The 16901-nt window shown below is 29.9% G+C and overlaps 1 protein-coding gene across 1 annotated transcript; it reads right to left on the bottom strand.

Moving 5' to 3' along the window:
- Positions 1-4808: 4808 nt before the first annotated feature.
- LOC110929898 lies at positions 4809-11021 on the bottom strand. The gene is made up of 8 exons (XM_022173079.1): positions 10928-11021; positions 10548-10838; positions 10234-10449; positions 9711-9977; positions 9149-9587; positions 8088-9028; positions 6714-7931; positions 4809-6472 (listed from the first exon to the last, which is right to left on the bottom strand). Exons 1-8 carry the CDS (start codon positions 11019-11021, stop codon positions 4809-4811), a joined length of 5130 nt encoding a protein of 1709 aa, XP_022028771.1.
- Positions 11022-16901: the final 5880 nt, after the last annotated feature.

The raw sequence follows: 16901 nt of genomic DNA, 5'->3' as shown, positions 1-16901 counted from the left end.
AATAAGATAATAAATTGATGCACAAACCTTATTTGACCATCAATATTGTGTGTACGAAGATTCTTAACCCAAGTATTTCCTTTAACAACTTTGATGTTTAGTTCAGAAAACTCATTTAAACCACTTATGTCAGTAATCAATTTGGGAAGGATCTACATTTTGTAAGCACATTACAAATATGTTAATGTTATTAAATGAAAAAAACTAAAAATAACAAAAAAAATAAAACATAAAAAAGCATAGTAGGATACCAATTCAGTAGATATTGTCATTGCAAAAAAAGGATAGTTAGGATCGTCACTAACTTGTCGATAACCTTCAACATTGGTAATATGTTCATATTCTTGCTCAATCAAAGGAGTGTTGTTTAACAAAACTTGACGACCGTGCTTATTAAATATGGTAATATTAAAATCTTTCACGTCGTTTATTTTAAAACACAAAATATCGCCCGGATTTAACCTGAGATCTTCAATAAATTTATACCAACCATCAGCAAAACAATAATTTGGACCAATCTTTCTAATACGGACTTCCCATTTATGAATCTCGGATACGTTAAGTATAACCTTGTTATCCGGTAAAGGATAATCAAAATGTTCTGAAAGAAAAGTGTCTGGTATAACCTGTAAAGAAATTAATTATTATAAAATGTATGAGTATTATGTTTTACATAAATCGAGAAATAAACCATATAAATCTATAATAAAAGTACGTACCATTGGAGTTTGTAAAGGATTTTGAATAATTTTACAAAACGGTTTCCCTCACTCTTGATTTGGATCATGACAGAAAAGCTTGAACTTAAAAGTACGATCACCAAGATAGTTGAAAATAATAAAGAAATATCCATGGCCAAAGTAATTTAAAACCTCAGACCATCCATGAGTGAAGTAGAATATATCTTCTATTAATTGGATGCGAACACGCCATGAATGTTTTTCATCAAATTTAAGGCTAACAGTTGAGGATTCTAACTTATTCGTCCATATAAATCTACTCATACTAATAGGTATAGCCTGAAAACCAAAAAAGAAATATATGAAAAATTTCATTAGAATAAATATCAAACATCAAACAATACTTATAAATTGTTTATAAAAACAATAATGGAAGTTATGTACCTGTTGAAGGGATAGTGGATCAAGTAGAGTTATGATGAAATACGGACCATGACGATACATATTCACCCGAACACGATAGTTGAGGAAGAATACTAAGAATCGAATACTAATAGCAACACATAGAATGAAAGAAAAAAATATCAGCATGTATTTATATGAGAAAATTGGAAATAAAATTTAAGAAACTATAGAATAAACAATTCTTATAACTATTTATGTCAATAATTAATAAAGTCAATATTGTACAAAAATATATAAATAAATGTAATTATTGTAAATGTGTTTTAAAAATAGCAAAAGATTTACAAAATACTGCTACTAATAAAATTTTAACATAATAAAAGGTTATCCGAAATATTAGTACTAATTAGGGAATATATATTTTTTGTATGATATTCAAATACATAATGGTAAAATAAAAAACATTAGTTTAATATTATTACATAAATAACCGATATATGTTACAAATGAAAATCGATACTTAAATTAAAAATGTAAATATAAATTATAATCATCACATATATCATATCAAAGACTAAAGCTACTGCAATACTCCATCACCTTCAATCAAGTTTCACTTCCCTCAAGAAACATCAACCGGCGGTGGTGAAGAAGAAAATTGGTAAAGTAAGGTTTCCTCCATTATTTCCGATCATTGTATCTGAAATCTCCTCTTTGATTCACACACTTGTTATCATCTGAGTTCAAAGCCAATTTCCGGGTTAAGTGACTTCACCGAAGTATTTCCGGCGATTGATTACGGTTTACACATCAAATCAGGTTTTCCAGTTTTATGAAATTAAATGTTGTGTATGTTATGTGTATCTAAATTAAATTAGATCGTCTTGCATGTGTTTAAAAATATATAATTTCTGTTAATAACATGATTTGGTTGATATATTTGGTGCATCTTATTGTGAAAATTAAAAGTTCTTGATTGACATTGCATTTTGGATCATTGATTCGGTTATAACATTAAAATAGTTGAATAACAATGTTATTTATTGTTCATATATTTAGTGCATCTTATTGTGAAAATTAAAAATTCTTGATAGAGATTGTATTTTGGATCATTGATTAGGTTATAACATTAAAAAAGTTGAATAACAATGTAATTTATTGTGTACCTTATGTTATCTAAAACGGATTACATTTATTTGTTTGTGTTTGAAAGTATATAAATTTAGGTTACTATACATATTTGGTTGATATAGTTTGTGAATGTCATTGTGAAAAAAACTTTGGTTATATGATGAGATAATAGTTGATTTGTTATTGTTTATATGTATATTGTATATTGTAATATTGTATATTGTAAACAAATATGTACATCATTGTTAACAGGTATATAAAGATGAATTCCTCATGCATAAGTGTGTTAGATGATGATTACTCGATGAAACTGGTATGTTACAATTGTTAGAAAATAAAATAACTCTAATTTGTGTTAGATAATATCTTAAACATAAATCTAACCACAGGTACTGCCAATTGAGTTTGTTAAGAGTGTATACGGTGATTATTGGCAAAGAACTAAAGTAATGATACATCATCAAAGTGAAAGAAGTTGGACAGCTTATTTGAGAAGTATAAGCGGGGAATCGGTTATAACTGATGGTTGGAAAAATGTCGTAAGGGATCTTCAGTTGGAAAAACAGACATTGTTGCGCTTAAGGATATTGAAAGATAAAGATATTCACATTGATTGTTTCGTCAACAACATATGTGGTGAATCTTTCGTAACAGTAAACCGTTACGGCATTCTAAAAATAATAGTACGTATACATTTATATATTAATCTGTTTTTCTTTATAGTTGTAAAATAAATGATATACATATATAATTGAGAGTAAAATGGTACTAAACTTTTCAGGTGATTCCCGAAGCTTATGTTACAAAATGTTACTCTCACACGACAGTCAACGATTATTATAACATATGTGCAGCAGGTCAGATTTGGAAAGTTGAGAGGGAGAAAATAAATGATCATTATGTTTTCACGAAAGGTTGTCCGAAACTATTTGATGATCTTGGGATAGAAGATGATGATATAATGTTGTTGAGGAATACGGAAAGCAAAAAATTTGAGATAAAGATTTATCGTCGAGGAGTTGAAGTTGTTTTGAATAAAAAAGAAGAAAGTGATGATGAGTCTCTGATGGAGATAGCGAAAGACACATACTACAAAACCGTCAACTTTGTAAGTATTAACAGCTTAAAGTTAAACACTTTAGTAATAATTACGTCTCTTTTGATAATATCTTATTGTATAACAGAGTTTCGGTGATGATGATGATGACTCCACAGATGAGATGATTTCGGAGGTAGTAACCTTATATTTATGTAGATTAAAATACATTTAAATCAGATGTTGTAATTTTATTAAATATGATACACAGATTCATGAAATTAGTAAAAAACAGGAAGTGATTAAGAACAGTGCTGGAAAAGAAAACTCAAAGGTATAATTTGAAATGGAAAAGGTCTCAACATGTATAGGAAAACATGTAGAGGAATATTGTCTTAATATGTTTTTTTCTTTTATGTTAATAGGTTACGAAAAAAGGTAAACATGTAGAGGCATATTGTCATGCGGAGGTCAGTAAGGAGCTGATATGCAGGACAGAATTTGAAATGGAAACGGTCTCAACAGATGGAGAGATAACTCGGAAACGGATGGTACGTTTATCAAAAATAAACAATATTTAGTGACCAACATTTATTATTAACTTAGATTTTATTCTAAATATAATGTATGTGTTAAAAAAAAGGTAAAGGAAAAAAGAAAGAGGGATGATCATGGATTAAAGATAGCGGAGGTTGAAGGGAAAGTTGTTGCAAAAACAACTACTGTTGAGAAAATTGGAAAGTATGATTTCACAATGAAAGGAGAAAACCGCATGGTACGTATTTTTTGACATAAAAATCATAGACTGAAATATTTTAAAATGAATATGGCTGAATGAATTCTTAAATACGGATTTGCATGCAGCGAATGCCTGCTAATGTTGTAAGAGCAGCGGGATTCCGAAATAAATCTCATAAGTTAAACGTGAGGAACATGAAGGGAAAAACAATCAAAATGAATGTTAGGCGCCAAAAGAATGGAAATGCTATAAGGTATGCAATTGAAGGTTGGCCGATGTTCATGAAGGAGAATGGACTTTGTTTGGGTGATAGACTGCATTTCACATTTGTAAGTTCATCAAATCTCCTGATCTTATCAAATGTGGATGGGGTTAATGCATGATAACAGGTAATCTAATGATGAAGGTGTTTGTGTTGAACAAATGATAACTGTTTTGTGATGATGTTGTTTGGTTTACTCTTTTTTGGACAAAGTTTATGTGGTTTTGATGTTTTATTTTGTTAGTATGTAGTTTATGGTTTAAGACAACTACTATTATATCATCTAATTCGGTACCATAAATTTTAATGTAACTAACAGTTGGTATCATGCATAAGTACTTGTTGGTTTTCAATGTTTAAATTTTTATATTTACAAACTAACTTGTGTTTGTTTATATGTGGTTATGATTATTTTTATAAGTGGTATGTGATATATATTACAAATGAAATGTATAAAAAATATAAAGTAAAATGGAAATATAAATATCGGAGTAAAGGAATAAAAAATATGACAGTTGGATATTAATATTAAAATAATTAATCTTAGAATCAAAACTATAAATTTGAAAATATCTCTTTGTATACAACATTTGTAGTCTTATTAGTAACGTTTCCCTCAACATCTAATATTAACATCCTTAAACCATCAATGCTTTTGACTCTTGAAACTGCAACATATAGTTGTCCGTGAGTGAAAACAGGCTGCTTTAGAAACAAACCAACCTTAGATAAAGACTGTCCCTGACTTTTATTTATCGTCATTGCAAAACACACAGCTATCGGGAATTGCCTTCTTTGTAGCTTGAAAGGTATTCGTTTGTCAGAGGGGGAAAGATTGATCCTTGGTATAAAAGTTCTAGTACCAATATTATTACCAGAAATCACTTTGGCTTCAATAATCCGATCACCAAGTTTTACAACTTGTAATCTTGTACCATTGCACAGACCGTTTTTCTGATCAAGGTTACGTAACAGCATGATAGGAACACCAACTTTTAAAACCAATTTATGATTCGGCATTCCTGAAACCTTAAGACCATTTAGAACATCGGGGGGGTAAACATTGTGTCGAATATGGTCAGTTACATTCTCCGATTGGCAGATGGAATCTGAACTTAGATACTCTTTATGATCACCAGGAAACATTGCTAATAAGGTATCATTTATCTCGTGAACAACGTCGTTCTTAGGAGCAAGTATGGCTCTTTCCTGGAAATAATTTGGATCATTGAACGATTCAAGTATTGACGGATACACAAAGTTGATCAGATTACCAATAGGGTTAGTGGACTCAGTAATCAACAGTTCTTGAGGTATATCAATAAGAGCTTCTCCGTCGTTGCGACCACCAAGTTTTCCCTCGCCAATATCCAAAAGCCATTTAGCAAACTCTTTTGTCTTGTCAATATCACCATGATTCATGCCAACAGTAAGCCTCATGTTTTTTGTTAGCCTAAGTAACTTGCATTTATTCCATATATATGACGAACTCAGAGAAGCATTCACGATATCCTGTCTAGAGCCATTAGGAACAACAGGAAGAATCTGTCTAAAGTCACCACCAAATACAATTACCTTTCCTCCAAATGGTAAAGCTTCGCTATTTGAACAATCAGGCATCAATATATCTTTTAAGGTTCTATCCAATGCTTCAAAGGCATGTTTATGAATCATAGGAGCCTCATCCCATATAATAAGTTGTGTTTTTTTTAAAAGACACGCAAGTTCAGATCCAGGCTTCATGCGGCAAAGAGAATCCTCATTTAGATTCAGGGGGATGGAAAATCGAGAATGGGCTGTTCGACCTCCAGAAAGTAGCAAAGAAGCTATACCGCTTGAAGCAACATTTAAAACAATTTCAGACTTACTTCGAATTGCTGCCGACAATGTCTTCCAAAGAAAGGTCTTACCGGTGCCACCATATCCGTAAACAAAAAAGACACCACCTTTGTTTGTTCTAACAGATTCCATAATCTGATCAAAAACATTACGTTGCTCATCTGTTAAAAGTAGTAACATATTATTCAACTCATCTTCCATGGTATTTTGGAAATAAGATAACTCCTCGTTGATCAATCGATTATTAGACGAAGAAATAGACTCATCATCAGGATAAGGCATATTTGAATAGTTCCTCAGAGATGAATTATTACGAAGTAAGAACTTCTCAATCTCTAACAACGCCAAATTCTTTATTTCTTCGTCAGAATAATTTAAACCTGCAAACATAATTGAAGATGTATTTCATAATACAATAATTCGTAGTTTCGAATATTAAAGTATATTTTGGTAAATATACATAAAAGAAGTTGAAGGGTAAATAACAAAAAAAAATTTGTACAAATGAAGTTTTCTTTATTTCATTCAAATAAAAACATTATCAACAAAAAATATTTAATTTAATAAATATATTAATTGAATATTAGATAACATGCAAAATTTAAAAAAAAAAAGACATACCATCAACATTCAAATGTTTTTCTTGTCTATATAAAATGTCATCCGATAAATACGTCCATGTTTTCTCCCATACAAAATCAGGTCTAGACAAACTACCAGACATCAGCATTGTTCCAAATAACGTACGTAGATAAGTAGCACTTCCAGACAAATTAGCTTCTTTTATAGCTTCAATGTACTCGTTATCATCGTCCAAAAGCCCTAGCGCATAGCATGCGTCCCTGAAAGTTGGATACAAAGTACCATTTACAGTACGAATATCTTCAAAAGATTTTGGTCCCTTTACTTTGTTCAATAATATTCTGAGGTAGTATGCTTCACCAGCTGAAGGAAAGACCGAGTGAATCCTACCGATTGAAGGATGTCGTTTCCTTATATCCCAACTGCGAGTTCTTAATTTAAAAACATACTTTGATGGAAACTCAACATAAGTAAGATTACGTGCCTCCGGTAATTTTTCGTTACACTTCATCCAAGATAAGAACATAGTAGAAGCAACAGATGGTTTGTTAAGAACATCGTCAATGTCATCGTCTGCGCCATATACTACGTTTTGCTGACCAGGTAAATGGAACGGCAATCGAATAACTGCGGGATATCGATAATGAATATCATATGAAAAGATTCTCCAAACAGATTCGCATGCAGAAATATACCGGCAATCATAATACTTTTCTATCTCATCGACTACAGGTTCCTGCTCATCCTGATTTCCACTTTCAACAACTCTAAGAGTAGTTCTATCTGGGCCTTTGTTAATGTACTTGAACAAATATTTGATAGAACCAACTTGATTGCACCATTCAACGTTAATATGCGCCTGGTATCTTTTTAACAAAACTTTACTATATGGAACAACATATCTATTGTCTACGTTCACACGTGATTTAACAACAGATAGGCCAGAATCCCTTCGACGATAAACTGGAAATCCTTTTTTATCCAAACATGTTTCGTTAACAAATTTCTTAGGAAACTTCTTGGAACACTTACGATCGATCATGCAAGGACAATTCATATTGAGAGGACCACACGGACCATGAATCATGTAGTCTGCCACAAGTTTATATAACTCTGGATCCTCGGCTATGTCTGGAATTTCGGCAGAAATGATTGGATCTAGTTGGTCAACAGATAGAATCTTGCTGTCAGAATGCATGAAAACACATATGTGTGCATGAGGAAGTCCGCGTTTTTGAAACTCAACAGTATAGACAACTACAGAGTACAACAAAAAACATATAATAAATTAGAACAATTAAGTAACTTATATTATGAACATTAAATATATATTAATAATAATAATACTAATAAAAAAACATAACGTTATTTAAAAATAGTAGCCTTTAAATGTTATCGTATAAATAAACATACCAGAATTAACTCTACCGAGCAACTTGCCTTCTTTCAATTCTTTTGTTATGGCATCTAGTTTTATCTTGAAAATTCGACACAAAATGTCCGGTCTATCTTCAGGCCTTATCGTTGTATCTTTTAAAAACCTTTGCACCTCCGGCCATTTTGGATTACACGTAATAGTGATGAAAAAATCTGGATACCCAAACCATTTGCACAAAGACATTGCATCTAAGTAATTTTGCATCATATATCGAGAACCGCCAGTGAAGGAAGATGGAATAAATATACGTGTTCCAATTTTTGACATATCTTTTTTTCCAGCATTACTTGCATTCTGAATATTCTGAACAGTTTCTGACCTCAAATGAGTTTGTTGTCGCCGTATGTAAAACAACCTTTCACTCTCAATCATAGTGTAAGCATCAACAACAAATTGTTGGAAAAGTCTTTTTGCATTATGAATCAAAGAAAACTTATCGACACGATCTTGTAGTCTATAAGCAAAGAACTCACGCATAGTACACATTGGACGTTTGCTGTTCGTGTCTGGATTGAGACCTCTATGAAGAATGTCAACCCTGTACATATCTTCTCCGTATGGAAATAAAAGAGGGTATTGTAGAGAAAGATAAGAAGGATGTAATTCACTTATGCGCTCAATCCGACCAGATCTTGTTTTTACTACTATATCACGATTCTCAACAGCTTGAGTCAGATCTCCAATAACTAATGCAGCAACTTCAGAAGCTTCAGGAAGGTTATATGTCCTACCATCTTTGGATCTTTTACCAATTAGACAAAGCTTCAAGTCGATGTAAGGGTTTTCGTTTAAAGAATTTCTAGCTTGTCGATAAATTTTAACCAAAGCGTTGTGAGTGTCTAACATAAGTGTAAGTTCCTCAATGATCTGAACATCAAAAGCTGACTCAACTATTGTAAAAGAAGTGTTTGACCCCCTATAAAAGTAAGAAAATATATGGATTAATAGCAATTATATATGTATTACTAACATTAATATCATTTAAAATAAATCGACAATTATAGGTAATTATAAACACTATGAAATTAATACATACCCAACTGCATTTTGTCGATTAAATATTTCATTATCTGTGTCGTATATATACAACTGGCTGAATTTTGGCTCCTTTCCGTCATCAGGTAATAGACTCCCAATAGTATGATAATTTTGACCACTTAATCGAAAGACATAAGGTGCATTTCCACGGTTGATAGTTTTGTCAATCCTTCCTCCCATGGATGTAAATGAGAACATAGAATTATAACGACGAATGTTTTTTATAAAGAATTTGCTCTTCGCACTGACGCCAACATATAGATCTTTCAAAATTTCAGGAGGCTGCTTAAAATCAGGTAACAAAACTTTGCCGTATGCACAGCAAAGGAAATAGTTAGGTTTATTTCGCTTCTGTTCTCCCCTATCCGCCTCTGCTTTCCATAGCTTTGCGCTACACGTTCGACACACGATAATCTGGTCACCATGATCCAAGTAGTCTGTACATTTGTTTATTGCAGTTAAAAGATTAGTGTTATTAAAAATAATAAATCTTTGTTGATAAAAAACAATATGAAAATAAATCATTGAAGCAGTATTAAATAAAAGAAGATTAACTATACCTTTTGAAACACCTTTTAAATGTTGATCAATTATATCTGCAACCTCGTTATCATCATCTGTTGTCAAATCAATAATAGGTATAGGTGTTAAGTTTCGTCGTTTTCTTACTAATTTCCGCTTTCCTGATGACATTCTTATCAATGGTGAAGGTTCGTCTGATGCTATAACAGTATTTGGTGGAATTGTAGTACACGAAGAAGGTATCATGACTGATGCTGAGTTGCTTGTAATGTTTCTTGGAATACCACTGGAAGATGCAATGTTTCCTATAAAAATTATTATAACAAATGCTATAAAATCATATAATAAAAACATAATTAAAAAATTATATAATTTCGTTAACTATATATTAAAAAGCTTGATAATAATATTGGTAAGTAAATTAAAATTAATGTACATAAATGACATGAATTAGTAAAATTTGAGGGATATAAAGTTGTTATGGTTTATAAAACACTTGATGATATAAGAAAACAAACTTTATTACATAATATGTTAAGAACAACATTACTCGCGCCTTACCTGAATTGAAATTAGATGAAGCAGAAGAGACATTGATACTTGAGAGGACGCTAAAAGGTGATTTATTCAACGTAAAAGTAGTGTTCGGACTAATATTCTCTTTACTTGGCGTATAAGAGGTTAGTGACGATTGAGTCTGTGTTGAATTTTTATTCAATCTTTTGCTATTCAAGATTATACGTCTAGCCTTCCTTCTTTTTGCAGCCTCATCCTTGTCTACATCAAGTATAGAAACTCAAATGACATGTAAATTAGTTAAATTTATATAAATATAAATTTTTGTAATAAAGTAAGTAGTATAGATTTGAAAATACCATTGGAAATATCATGTGAAGGATTTGTTGAAAAAGGAAGATACGTATTATGAGTTTCCGAATATGATATACCAGACGAAAAATTGATGTTTATACCAGGCGTACATAATGATCTGTTATAGAAGGTAGATGTGGATGAAGTTACATTTTCTTTATTATTATGAGTTGAATAATTTAGTGTGGCTTGAGTCTGCGATGAGGATGTATTGAATCTTTTATTGTTTCCATATATTCTTCTAGCTTTTGTTCTTTCGACAGCTTCAATTTTGTCAATGTTGCTGCATGTATCAACTGAGATGATATATGAATTAGTAAAACAATGAAATGAACTGAAACGATAATTGAAATAATAATATCTTAAAAAAAATTATAGAACATACAGTTAGATATATCAGACAAAGGAGTTCCTGAAGTAACATTTATGTTACGTAAATCTTTATCTGATGCGGATGAACCTTTACGAATATGAGACATTTTCTAAAATGCAAACTGTAATTAGTTGTCATATATTGTTGGACATAAGTTTATATATAACATATATAATATATAATAAATAATATATAAATATACACATAGATAAAGAAAATGTATAATGAGGATAGAACACGTACCTTATATCACATGAAACCGGTAAGCATAATAGAACACTATTTCATACTTTGTCAAATTCGATGATGATGTTCTTTGTGGTGAGATGAAATGAGGTACATATAAATAAGAATAGATGAGAGTGTATTCAATTGGTGAAAAGGAAATAACCTTAAATATGGATATAAATTTAATTGATAGTAATTAAGAAATAATTCATTATGGTGTACCCTTAATTTAAGAAATATACATTAAAGGTAATTAGCAGTTTTTTAAATAACTTATTAGTTGGATCATAAATACATATGGAATGTAGCAAAATCACATATCCGATAGGTATGCTTTCTATAATTAGCAAACATGACCATATTTAAAAAATTATTTTTTAGTAACTAATAACGGACACCATAAATTCATGAAAAAAAATATACTTAAAAAAATGTTATTTGTTTTTTATACAGATTGTAAAATTTGGATAGTTGTTATCATAATAAATGTTCTAACACAAATGATTTGTTATAATAAAAACCACATACAAAATACGCATATACTATTAATTAATGTTAACTGAAATGTAAAAAAGAAAAAAGAAATAAACAATAATTATTATAAAAAAAACAGGTACACACTTGTTGACAATTATTACTCGATACCAAATATCACAACTTTTTAAATTCAAAACATGTATTGTCCTGAAGAAATAGTGTTAAGGAAATTAAAAAAACAGGTACATAAAAATAAAAATTATTACTCGAAACCAAGTATCACAACTTTGGAAATTCAAAACATGTATTGTCCGTACCATTAAATAAAAACCATAAATCCAAACCACGAATTCAAACAATAAATTGTTTTAGACGACATCAACAAAAACCAAATTCTCAAAAGTCACCAAATATCTTAATGTTAAGAAAACTTGAAAACTATTTCTCAACTTTAGGAATTAAGAGTTTCCTCTTCTCCGCACTGTTGAAATCCTGAACCTCTCCAGTCTTTTGGATCTTCGTTGCAGATGTGTGAGAATCTTCTTCAACATCGTAGACTTGGACCAAGTTTCGCTTCACTTCATCCTTAGCTAACATGGAATCAGGAGTATCAGTGAGATCCAATGAAACAGGTGAAACGGTGCTCGCCATGTTAGAGACAGGAGTAGTGTTTTCGATTCTTTTGGAAGCAGAGTTCTAAGAAAAGACAAATGTAACAGGTTACAATTGCATATCATAAATTAACATATATATAATAAAAGAAAGAGGAAGAAAACAAAATCTGACACGAATACCTTGAAACCATCAGATGTCTGAGAGTCAAATTCTGAAGCATCAACATTGAGAGACATATTTTGAGAAGACTGCATATTTTGTTCATATAAAAAAAATATAAACTACAGGAAAGTAAAATATTTTAAACGTACATCAATAAGGTAAAAAAAAATTATATTACATACAGTTATCTGTGAAGAGGATTGCTTCTCTTGAAGAACAGATATAACGTTAGGATCCACAGTCAGCTTCAGTATACCGTACTTATGTATGTTATACTTCAAGACGTAGCCAGTAACATCAATTTTAAAAGCAGCAGTCTGGCCAACCAATGTGTCAACTTCAGCAGGAATCTTCATGGAATCAGAACGCTGAAAAATAGTAAAATATTTTATCATTTTTTATTAAACTTTTTGTACATACAAAACATAAAAAATTTTAATAAAAAAAATAAAACTTACAAATTCTGGGTTAGCATTAAGAATATCATCAACAGACTTTCCTAACAACTTCCGTGCTTCACGATCAAACAAAGTAAGTGTAACAGAAGCTGATGGGTCTTGAACTCTAAGTTGAATCTTAAACCTATTGATAGCATAAATACATATTTTAAAATCAAAACAAATGTTATACTTAAAAATTTTGAGGGTTCAAAAGGTCTATTGTCTTACTTGAGTGAAGAAGTTATAGTTTTAAAAGCACAACGATCAGATACACAGGTAAGAACCTCCTTTGTAACAGCAGAACCTGATTCCTGGTTGTCCTCACTCAGATTAACAACTTTGTTGATCTTCTTGTTACATCTATTGCAACCCTCATAGAACCATCCTTCATCTTTGTAAACACCCAGTATATTACCAAGAATAATTACCTTGGAAACCTGCATATGTATATGACAACATAAAAGAATATAAACTAAAGTTTCACTAAAAAGTTTTAAATTATCAAAAAAATGATACCATCTTAAGCGAAAAAACATCACAAATATTCATAAAGTCTTTGCTTTGCAAGATTTCCTCTTCAACAGATTTGGCGATGGAACCAAGGCTCGTGGATTCACTGACTTCAATAGAATTTTCTAACAAACTATTGAATAGAAAAAATAAAAATGTAAAGTTTTTTAACTTATACATTCATCATAATATGGATAATACTTAAATATATATGATAGATAAGAAATAATGTGTACAGTTTTTTTTTATCATACCGGTTTCTGAACTCATCGACTTCAGGACAATCATGATTGCAAAAAAGACGACTAACAGTGTATGAATTGTTTACATACGCAACCCCTATAAATAAACAGTTGTATGTTAGGGATAATAAATATATAAAATAAATCAGATTTTAATTAAAAAAATGTTATTAAAGAAAGAAAACAAACCATTCCACCACTTGACCTTGCCAAACTGCAATATAATGATTGCATGAATATTTTTTCCCTTGATACTCTCAAAAAACGACAAAACCTTATCACAGTATTGATCCCACAGAGTAAGAAATACCGTCCGACCCCTAAGTAATTAATCAAATTAATCAAATTAATAATAATAACATGGTAAAAATAAAGTTGGATAATTTTCATTATATAAGTATGGTAAAAAAATATACAAACATATTAATTGTAACAATAATATGTATACTGGATTTTAAGATAAGGGTTAATTGCTTACTCCAGATCAGATATCTCTATAGTAACCTTAACAGCCTGCTTTCCAGTTAATTTGTTAGTTACAGTCTCTTTAGAAAATGATCGAACCAAATAACCAATAACATCTACAACAAAATAAAAAATACATCACTAAGAAGACGCCACAGAATGAAAATAAAAAATGTTAATTAAAAAAAGAGTAACATCTTTTTAAATAATACTATAACATACATACCTACTGTAGAGTTTGAAATACGATTACTGTTCAAGAGGTCAGAAAAACTCAAGAAATCAAAACCATACGGTGATCCACCAATATCCTCACATGGAATAACTTCGGTTGTCCCCTGGAAACATAGCCTATTTTGATTGTCAACATACCTGTACGTAGAGTTATTAAAACCTATAGTTGGATTCCTGATAATCAAACATTTCTTTTCAACTAATGACGGGCGAAATTGTGGTAAAACTCTATTCAAGCATGTTGCCTCCATCTTTGTCCCCTGTATAACGTATGAAAATTATACTTAATAAAGTATACATTTTAAAAAAAATCATATATATATTTAAAATTTGATAAAAATAAAATAAATATACCTCTTCGTCCATTAGAATCATGTCAAATGAGTATAACTGACTGGGATTCCTCCTTTCAGGGTGTTCCCAAACCCTGATCACCCTAACCTTGACAGAAAACCGCTCTTGAAAGGCATCAACAGCTCTGAACATGGTAATGTTATGGTTTTCCATTATATCTATCAGACGACATAAAACGTATTTCAATATACGAATCAAGATAACTAAAGAATATGAATCTAAGTAAAAAAAAATGCATAAAAAATTTCGAAATACAGAAATAGTTTATAAGAAATCTTTTAAATCAAAGAAGTCAAAGAAGATTATAATATGGTTCTATAAAAATGTAGGATGAAAAATTAGAACGTAACCAAATAATGGAGTAATATGAATGACACAATGCGGAAATGGATGAAGTTTTGAAATAATATTTATAGTACCAAAATGAAAATGTATATAAGGAAACAATCAATTATAATAAAATTGACAAATTTTGAATAATCAAGCAGCAAGACTCAATATCAGCATCAGCAAACATCAATCAAGATCCAATCAACAACATCTTCTAAATCAATACAAAAAAATTACTAAAAAAATGAATATGGATAGTATGACTTTGAATTTTCTTTAAAAAAAAATAATAACGAATTATTATTGATAAAATCAATTTGAAACTTCTATCCAAAAATAAAAGAATATTTTAAGTGTATCATTAGTAACCTAAACAAAATTTACGGAATTTATATAAGTAAATAATACAGTAATCACCATTCCTAAAAAATAACATATTGTTTCTAAAAATAAATAAACCTATTTTACTTATTGTATTGAGTATATATATATAGATAGACAAAGATATATAGATATATAGATATAGATAAATAGAAATATAGATATATAGATATGATTGAACAGTATGAAGAAGACATTTATATGAATCACTTTTTATATGTACAGTTTTTGTTATTAATGTATAATCGAATCATTTAAATAGAACATAAAAAGCAAATAACTATATTGTGGTTATATATAATAAATTATAAAAATTTGAAAGAGAGGTGCAATATACTTACCGATGCTTGTATTTGGATGTCTGCTGGTGAACAAAAAAAAAGGGAACCTTCAATTGAAGTTAACGTTTGAAACATTAAATTAGAAACAATTTTACATATATAATGAAAACAGGGCGGTTAAGTATTGAGATGAACATATAGGAAATCTGTGATGAGAAAAAGAAACAATATGTCGATGAAGGTATCAGTCAGAGAGATTCGAAGGAACTTTTTTTAGGAGTCGTTGACATTGCCGAGGAGTGTAAGAAAATTATATAACTTAACATTTGCTCAGACTCCTTGGCAATATCAACGACGCCTCTATGTTCCAAGCAAAACACTTTGCCTGATTTTTTTGTTCAACTGAACCTTAATGTATAAATCCATGTAGACGGCACAGGAATACTATAAACCTACAAAAACATGTTTGTATACGAATTAGACATCAGATTCTATACTGAAAATCAACAGTAATGTTAATTATCATTCATGCAACAGATATCAATGAAAAACAGATACAGGCAAAAATTAAAATTAAAAATAAGAAAAAAAACAACAACTCAAAAAAAATTCTTTATAAAAAAAAACTTGTTCAATTAATTTATGGTGCATACAATAAAAATTAAGTCAAAATTAATAATTTTTTAACGTTGAAATTGTAAAATGAGGCAAACATTTTATATTTTATATTAAGCTTAGATAGATATAGGCGAACAGTATGAAGAAGACAGATATATGAGTCACTTTTCCGATTTACATTTTTTGTAATTTCTATTAATTAATGTATAATCTAACTCAAAATATTTAGGTGTATAATAAAGAGTAATAAACAGACATGGTAAAATATCTTAATATGTTTATTTATATTTACTAACTATGATAACTATGATGTTAACATCAGTTATTAACAAATATTTTCTATATGTAAAATGGATTAATATTGTAAAATTTATTTCTTTATGGTTTATTTGGATCAATCTTTTTAAACATTGTTTTTGTATTCTAATGATACAAAGTAAAAATTTAATATAACTATATATTAGGATAAGGTGTAATTCAATAATGGGAACACAAACTAATATTCCAAACATAGGTCAGATAACATAAATTGTAATAACTTAAAGTTTAAAACTATAAAGTTTGTGATAAGATTGTATAGAAATAAGTAATTAATATACGTATCATATAAAAACCAAAAAAAACAAACCAAAATGTCCAAGGAGTACTA

The sequence above is a fragment of the Helianthus annuus genome, chromosome 1 (genome assembly GCF_002127325.2).
Source record: "Helianthus annuus cultivar XRQ/B chromosome 1, HanXRQr2.0-SUNRISE, whole genome shotgun sequence".
NCBI classification, from domain to species: domain Eukaryota; kingdom Viridiplantae; phylum Streptophyta; class Magnoliopsida; order Asterales; family Asteraceae; genus Helianthus; species Helianthus annuus.
This window is presented reverse-complemented; position numbering and strand designations above follow the sequence as displayed.

Coding starts and splice junctions, on each gene's coding strand:
- LOC110929898 (XM_022173079.1), bottom strand. CDS start 11,021: ATGTCTCATATTCGTAAAGGTTCATCCGCATCAGATAAAGATTTACGT. Junction 9,978..10,233: donor TTCATCTAATTTCAATTCAG/GTAAGGCGCGAG, acceptor TAATTTTTATAG/GAAACATTGCATCTTCCAGT. Junction 9,588..9,710: donor TTTAAAAGGTGTTTCAAAAG/GTATAGTTAATC, acceptor ACAAATGTACAG/ACTACTTGGATCATGGTGAC.